This window comes from Pan troglodytes, chromosome 3 (genome assembly GCF_028858775.2).
Source record: "Pan troglodytes isolate AG18354 chromosome 3, NHGRI_mPanTro3-v2.0_pri, whole genome shotgun sequence".
NCBI lineage: Eukaryota > Metazoa > Chordata > Mammalia > Primates > Hominidae > Pan > Pan troglodytes.
In genome coordinates, this window is record NC_072401.2 from 53,815,898 (window position 1) to 53,824,245 (window position 8,348).

An 8,348-nucleotide genomic window follows, 5' to 3' on the forward strand; every position below is an offset into this window, starting at 1 on the left:
TTTTACATCTAGGCTATTGTGATACTAAAATTTAGACAAATAATTCAGACATCAAATGAAGATATTAAAATTCAGGTTTTATTATTTGTTCAGTTATAATAATTTAAAGTTAATATTTGCTGTATTCTCAGAGCAAAGATGTATTTCTGTACCACTGTCCTGTATAAATTTGTTACCCAAGATGGTGACTGGTATGAAAGGAGAGGGAAGAGGGTGACAGATGGAAACGATTGCTGTAGGACAGTCCATCTGTCCAGATGCGGTGGGGGAGGGGAGAAGAAGTGGGAGAGAGATGGTCCTACAGATGCTCTCATGGGTAAATGATGGGTGCGTCCCTCCCTGCAGTCGGGCTGTGCCTGTACTTCACAGTCCTCTAAGAGGTGTCATTCAGGCCACCTCACTCAGCCTATGCCCAACCCCACTCACGTTCCCTTTCCTTATGGGCTGCCCCCACAACTGACTTCCATGATGATTGGTTCTCATTAGGCCCCTTGTTTCTACACCAGCCTTAGATCATTAAGACAAAGACGTACTTGCTACCCTCATAGCACATAACAACGCCTGGCAGATGAAAATCAAACAAAAAGCATTAGGCAGTCTTAGAGCATTATCTTGTATCCTTACTAATCACATCCAGACCAGATATTTTCTAATCACAGTTTCATATCATGTTAACTTTTTAAGCATAAAATGTGTATGTAGTAAAAAGTGCTTTTCAAGCTGTACCAATAGGAAGTCAGCTATGTTTGAGTGAGGCTTATTTTACTACCATAGTTTAAGATCACCTAAAGACTCAAGCTTGAACCCTGGGCAGCTGGTTAATGTTTTTGCTCCATGACCACAGTTCACACCTGAAGCTTAGCCAAGTCACTCCCCAAGAGAATCAAGCCCTAAAGTAATAATGGATCAGCACAAGTCTGTCAATCAGTGCCACAGGGAAAAGAAGTTCACATTCACTGGAAGCATTATCTGTGTGTGTGTGCATATATATACACACATATATATTTCTGCACATTAGACATATATATTTCTGCACAGTAGACAAAATCCACTAGCAAATTTGAAACAATTCAGATGGCTGAATTTGGAGTCACACTGCCTTTATTTTATTCAGTGTGTTCCACAACCTCAGCCTCTTCCACATTGTTCTACAGCTTCTCCATTACTTTGCAAACTGAATCAGTGAATCCCCCACCATGCGTGAACCACTTTATCCTCATGGCCAGTTTCTAGGAATCTATTGCTGCATTCTTCCCAGCGGGTAACTCCCCCATTCTCTACCAACACAAACTTCCACTCCACCACTGTATCTGCAGGCAGGAAAATGGAATGAGACCAGAACCCATCCTTGTTACAGTGGAGTGGGATGTAAGTGTTCCATCTCCCAAGACATTCATGGTCTCCAGTTACTGCAATGAATTGCACATCAGTGCTTGTGACATAATGGACCTGGAACCTGACACTAACTTGCTGAGACCCTGCAGGCATCACTGCTACCCTTTCCATTTTCCCATGCACTTGCTGACCTCTTGCTTCCACCAGAGTGCTTCTTCCATTGTCCATTCCCTGGTTTAGGTTTAACACTGGAGCCTTAAGACTGCCACCCACACCAACATCCCCCCAAGATGAGTGCCTAGACACCATTTCCCACTCCTCGTGGTCAACCCGGTCCTGACTGTTCAAATGAGAGAGGCTCATTTCTTCTTTAGCTCTGTTCTTGAGCAGGTTGCTAGAAGGCAACTTCTCTGCAAAACATGTAGCTGCTTTAGCAGATATCTCTTGTCCTTTTTGGAATCCCCATTCTCCCATAGGAGATTCAAGGCTTTCATTTCTTGAAACTTCAGAGTGACTCCTAGAGTTACTGGTCTCAGAGGTAGCTGGAGCTTCTGTGTCTGGAAACTGTCCAGAAAGAACATGTTCTCTTGAATTGTCACAGACTTCCCTGGAAGGATTCTGCAATCTCCATGATGCTGCTTGCAGGTTACCAAGGTCTTTGGTCTTAGAAATCAAATGTCCATTGCTTTCTTGAAGATGCTCTAAGAAATCAAAGGAAAAATGTAATAGAGTCGGGTAGTTCATTTAAGAAAAAAGTCAGGCTGAGAAAATAGATTTAGTTACTGAAAGCTTTACTACTAATCAATCTGCAATTCACAAAGTCCCCCTCTATTAAAATCAGGTACTACTTAATTAACCAGTATGCTCCCAACACTGTGCTCTAAGAATACACATGTATATCTGACAACAAAAGGGACATCCAGGGGTATCAGTGTGCCAGCACAAGTGTAAATGAAGTGGTAAGCTGTAGAGGCAGACGTGTAACCCCCCCATGGTCCCCAGTCTCCACAGTCCAGGCCATACTGGCATGCAGCCAAGTTAAGTTGCTTGGCTCCTATCATCAAAGAATGTTGTCCAGGCTGTGGGGCAAAGGGCTGCGTGGCTACGTTACAAACCAGAAGAGTACACTTGTTCTCCCAGGGGAGGCGTGCAGGGCAGGGATTGGCTCTCGCGGACCTGCGGGCAGATCAGCAGGAGCCGTCACCTTGGGGAGATACGGAGAACAGCAGTGCTTCCCTGGGCAGGAGTGGAGGGAGAATTGGGGGAAGGGGCTGGTTTCTCCTTGCCAATCCCATATGCATTAGGAACCTCCTCAACAAAACGGTGTTTTGTATCCCCTTCCATTGTAAGCACTTTTTAAAAAATGTTCTTAAAAATACAAAATCCAAGTCCTCTAAAAATGCAGTTTCCTTCTTGGCCATGCCATTGGTAGTCCAAATAGCTCCCTACAAGATTGAAATCTCCAAATCATACATACAATCAGCACAGCTGTGGTTTTATGTGGTGTGGGGGTGGTGGTGGTATGGGGACAACAGTCTTGTTTCATTTTATCCCTTTTTTTTTTTTTTTTTTTTTTTGAGATGGAGTCTCGCTCTGTCACCCAGGCTGGAGTGAGTGCAGTGGTACGATCTCGGTTCACTGCAACCTCTGTCTCCCGGGTTCAAGCGATTCTCCTGCTTTAGCCTCCCAAGCAGCTGGGACTACCGGCGCCTGCTACCACGCCCAGCTAATTTTTGTATTTTTAGTAGAGACAGGGTTTCACCATATTGGCCAGGCTGGTCTCGAACTCCTGACCTTGTGATTTGCCCGCCTCGGTGATGGTGGGAGTTGGAAGTGAGAATGAACAAATATTATTCTGGATTCCCAACTTTTCAACCTAAAGCATGAGATTGGTCTTCAGAAAAAAGATAAGTGAACTGTCTAGGCATCCCAGACCAATCACAGTAAAGGCACACGGGCAGATTTTCATATGGCTGCACATGAACACCACTGGGCTAAAAATAAAGTTCACAGATGTCATTTTCACCATTAGGCTTCTGTCCAGGCATGGGCAGCTTGCCAAGGGAGGGCACTGGACGGTAAGCTTTTCTGCCAGTGTTCGCTCTCTGCTTAGCAAACGGTCCCTAAAATACAGAAATTTAAACCCAGATGTCAATTCTACTCATCAGGGTTGGGTCCCCTATTTAAGTAGTCCCTTCCTAGGGATGACTATCCGGCCCTATTCTGGGGCAGCGTGGGGGGGACTGCCGACAGTGCTGAAAGGGGTGACCAAGGCACAGCCCCAGGGCCTCAGCCACAGCCTTCATGGCCAGAGTCCAACCTGAACTTTGCCTTCCTAAAGAAGCGTCCAGATAGCAGGAGGCGCCCGCAGTTCGGGTGTTCCCAAACCCAGCTCTTCATGGGCTGTGCGATGGGAGGATGTCAGACTACCCGGATTGGGACTTAGAAAATGTCCCTGCTTGGGCAGAGATCGAAGAGGCTTGTAGGATCCCCTAAACCTAAGCCCCCTTTCCAAAGGCCAGGAAGGGGCGCCGCCACTGCAGCCGCCCGCACTGCACCAAGCGCCGCCAAGTGGAGGAGCTCATCCCCGCCGGAGGGGCAGGACCAAGTCCTCAGGCGCGGGCGCTGAGGGACTCGGCAAGGGCGCGGCCCTTGGAGGACCAGACAAGAAACCTGCCTGCGCGTACCCACCAGCCTGGGAAACCGAGGGGCGTGGGGATGGCCCAGTACCCTTAGGAGAGCCCGTCCGCAGGAATGGGCCCCTAGGAAAGCTCCAGGTGGGTTTGTCTCTTTGCTCCCTTCCTCGATGAACTTCAAAGCTCTGGCAGATGTGCCCTGGAGTCACGGGGGGAAGAATACCTGGTTTGGTGACCAGCTCCTGCCCGGAAGGTCCAGGGCTCAGTCCGCTGCTGCCACTCTGATGGCCTCCCGGAATCGCAGCTCCCCCAAGAGGGGCGTCTTTCTCCTGCTCCGCATCCCCGTCCTTCCCGGTGTCGCCAGGGCCGCCCCGCAGCAGCCAAACGAAAAGTGCTCCGGCCAGACCCCCTCCAACCAGCAGGGCGGACCAGACGGCGCCCATGGCTGAGAGGCCGCGGCCGCAGGAGACTACAGGGACTAGGACCGGGGCTCAGGTCACGCACACAGAGCCACACCTACCCCGCCCGCTCCAGCCTTTTACGGTTTCTGCGCCGGGCACTCCGGCGGAGCCCGGCCCTGCGCGACCAGTACTCAACTTTCCCAGCCCCGCCCCGCTCCCCGCCCCTGGGCTGCAGCCCCGGGCTCCCTCCCGGGGAAGACTCCAGCGCTCTTCTGTCCCTACACTTTCTGTTCCCGGCCTTGCTAGTTGCCAGCGGCCAGGGGCGCAGGGGTCGGCGTTCCACGTGTGTCCCGCGTGAAGAACCCAAGTGCGCACAACTGCCCCGCGCAGCCGGGACCTGCCCCACCGCCCTTCCTTCTTCCGCCTGCTGCCCGCGAGGCCCAGCCCTGCCTCGGCCCGCACCGGGCACCTCGGCGCCTCCTCCCCAGGGAAGCTCAGCAGCAACGCGGTCAGCTAGAGGCCGAGAGCTTCCTGGAACTTAGAGGTGGGAGAGGCCGCGGGCGTCGGTGACGCGCGGGCTGGAGCGCGGGCTAGAGCGGTGGCGCGTTCGGGTGGGATGGGTGGCCCGGAGGACGGCGGGCGCGGTGCGGGTAAACTGGGAGCCCTAGTGGAAGCTCCGCTCCGCCGCCAGCTCAGCGCGCTTAGCCTCCCCAAGCCTCCGCCTCCTCGCCTGTAAAATGAAAGGACTGGACTGAGGACCATCCATCTAAAGATGCCAGTCAGCTCAACCACATCCAGTCTCGTCCTCTTTGGGCGTGTATGGCTGCTGCGAAATGCGCGCCCATCTGTATGAACTGGATGTTGTCCATGGACGAGCTCCTACAGATAAGTTTGTTAATAAAAACAGCAGCTCTTTATTAAGCACTGTCTGTATTCCGGATGTTTTAAGTGTGTATTTAATTTAATCCTCACAAGACAACAACCCTGTGCGGTGTTATATATATTTCTTTGTAAATCCTTTCCTCTGCTGATCTGATGACTTTGCACAACAGCTTCAAGCTGATGGTCCCCACGTCTATGTCTGCAGCTCACACCTTTCCCTTGGACTCCGACATTCAACTGCTAAAGGCCACAGATGCCAAACACCTGCCTTGGAGTAATTGCTATAATTGCTCTCTCTGGTAGGGCAAATTATCTAATGTGCCCCTTGCTCCGAATGGACAGTAGCCCTTAACGGGGTGCAAGGTTCTGCCAGTGGGGTTACTGGAAGGCTGATGCACGCCTTGATGCAGGCCACAACTTCTGTAATCATAAGAGAGGAGGTAGAGGAGAGGTGAGGGCGAAGACTGCCTACTGGGCATCTCCTCGTGGATGTCTAATAGACATCTCAAACCCAACTCATCCAGACCTGAACTCCCCACCTAACTCCCCAAACCTACTACTCTCCCCACCTTCCCCATCTCAGGAAGTGGCAACCACATCCTTCCCATTGCTGCAAAACAAAACACAGCAAGCTCCCACAGGCCACTTTCAAACCACCAGTCAGCATGATCCTGTTAAAACACCCCAGTTCTCTGCTCAAGACCCTCCAGTTGCTCCAGATCACACGGAAGAACCTTTAAGACCCTACAGGATCTGTTCCCCATGACCACTGTGCACTCATCTCCGTCTTGCCACCTTCAGCCACACTGGCTTCCTTGCCTAGAATCATCCTTCCTGCAGACATCCTCTCTCTCTCATCCCCTTTAGGTCTTGGCACAAGTGTCATCTGCATCCCCACTGGCCCCTCCCCTGCCCAGCCCTTCCTTGACAATCCCAGTTTTAATTACAATCCTACTCCCGATATCCTTCCCCTGCCCCATCGTTCTCATTAGCACTTAGGGCGTCATTTCTAATACACTCTATAATCTGTGTGTCTGTGGTTTAATTTCTCTTTCCTCCCTTCAGAGTGTAAATGACAGCAGGGATGATTGTCCTTTGTTCTCTGCTGAATTCTTAGCACCTGTAACCTTTCCGGAGTGAGCGCTTAGAAGTACAGGTTGAATGAATGAATTAAAAGCCCCAGGTAATTTCACCCTAGAGCATTATTGGCATTTTTCTTACGTAGATTCCATATGCATTTTTAGCCCATGTGGATATTACCTTTCCTTGAAATTCATTTTATGTATAATAAAAAGTAACCGTAAAGCTATATTTTTAAGAGAATGAATGTCACTGTATAAAATAAGATTCTTTCAGCCTGGGCAGCATAGCAAAACCCTGTCTCTATGGAAAAATACGAAAATGAGTTGGGCAAGGCAGTGGCGCCTATAGTCCCAGCTACTCAGGAGGCTGAGGATCACTTAAGCCTGGGAGGTGGAGGCTGCAGTGAGCCATGATCATGCCACTGCACTCCAGCCTGGGTGACAGAGGGAGACTGTCTCAAAAAATCTGATAAAAATAAAAGATCCCTTGCATGCACGGTTCACATAGGGTTTGTGCTCCTATGAGAGTCTAATGCCGCTACTGATCTGATAGGAGGTGCAGCTCAGGCAGTAATGTTCACTTGCCCACCACTCACCTCCTACTGTGCAGCCTGCTTCCTAACAGGCCTCAGACCAAGGTCTGGGGACTCCTGTCTAAGGGATAAAAATCCCAGAGAATCTGTAAAATCCTTCAGATGTAAGCCCCACTATTCACTTATAATACCTAAAAGGCTCTTAATATTTATTGTTGTCATAAATGTCCATTCATTTATTTAAAATAATACCAAAAATTATTTTCTCAACCCATCAGAATTATTTTTACATTGTATCGTATTGATCATGCAACATTTTTTTTAATTTACTTTTTTCTTTGGGAATCCCAAGAAGCTAATGCAACATTTTTAAAGAACATTATTTGGCCTTCCTTTTGGCTTTTCCAAACTTAAGTGCTGGCTCATTAATTTCTGTGTTGCTGCTCTTTTAAAAAATGCTCCAATCATAGTCATATGTTTATATTAAAGGTTCATAGCCACATATCCTAAAAACATTCTTGCCGCACTGATGATACCCGTGCTTATCGCTATACACTTGCAAAACAATCATGTTTGCGTCCATATAGAAAACTGTGAGTGCCTAGGAAGATAGTGTTGTCAGGGAGCAAAAAAGGCAAGAACGTTTGTGCGGACAAAGGAGGAAGATGATGGGTTCTGCTGGGACGTGTTAAATTGGAGGCACGAGCAGGAAGTTGGAACTCGGTTTCTTTAGTTTAAGAAGAGGATCAAGGCTGGAGATGTTGGAAATTCTGCATAGAGATGTGGTAATTAAATCCATAGTAAAGATTAATGTTATAAAGAGAAATGAAGGATGGATGAGCCCTTGGCACAATTGCAAGAAGAAAGATTGGGAAGTTGCCTCCATGTTGCTATTTATATTGCAATTCTGTCTTGAGATTATATTTTATGGGCCATAATGTAGAACCCGTTTTCTAATTGATATTATTCTATTTAATAAAGTATGAATAGATATAGATGGATATTTTAAAGTTTATTTTATTATATATTTTTTCCTTTAAACTTATGCAAGAAAAGATTGCTCAATCCTGGCTTAGAGGGATGAGGACAGAACAATGAAAAGCAACTCTGTTTGCAAAGTCGAAGAGACTAAAGACTGTGGGAAGGAAGAGCCAGAGAAGAAGGAGAACCAAAATCAGATAAGAAAAGCAGTTCAAGAAGGTGGCGGGGAGAGGGAATGGAGGCATTGCTCTGCAGAACTGAAGCTGATAGAGAACTGAAGGGAAAATGGTTGCATTTGGCACATAAGAGGCCATCAGTAGCTCTGGAGTGTTTGTGGGGGTGGAAGTTGGATTTCAGAATGCTAAGATATAAATGTTGTGAAAGGATAAGAAGTCCAGCATTGAGTTATCTCTCTCTTGAGAAATGTGGAGGCAATAGGTTGGAGAGAAATTGAAGGGTTGCTTAAGAATAGAACAGGATACCCAGCACTTTGGGAGG

General features: G+C 48.1%; 1 protein-coding gene across 1 annotated transcript; it reads right to left on the reverse strand.

Moving 5' to 3' along the window:
- Positions 1-56: 56 nt before the first annotated feature.
- STBD1 (starch binding domain 1) lies at positions 57-4,585 on the reverse strand. Its single transcript, XM_003310330.6, has 2 exons — positions 4,195-4,585; positions 57-2,036 (listed from the first exon to the last, which is right to left on the reverse strand). The coding sequence occupies exons 1-2, from the start codon at positions 4,412-4,414 to the stop codon at positions 1,180-1,182; spliced, it is 1,077 nt and encodes a 358-aa protein (XP_003310378.1). The 5' UTR covers positions 4,415-4,585; the 3' UTR covers positions 57-1,179.
- Positions 4,586-8,348: the final 3,763 nt, after the last annotated feature.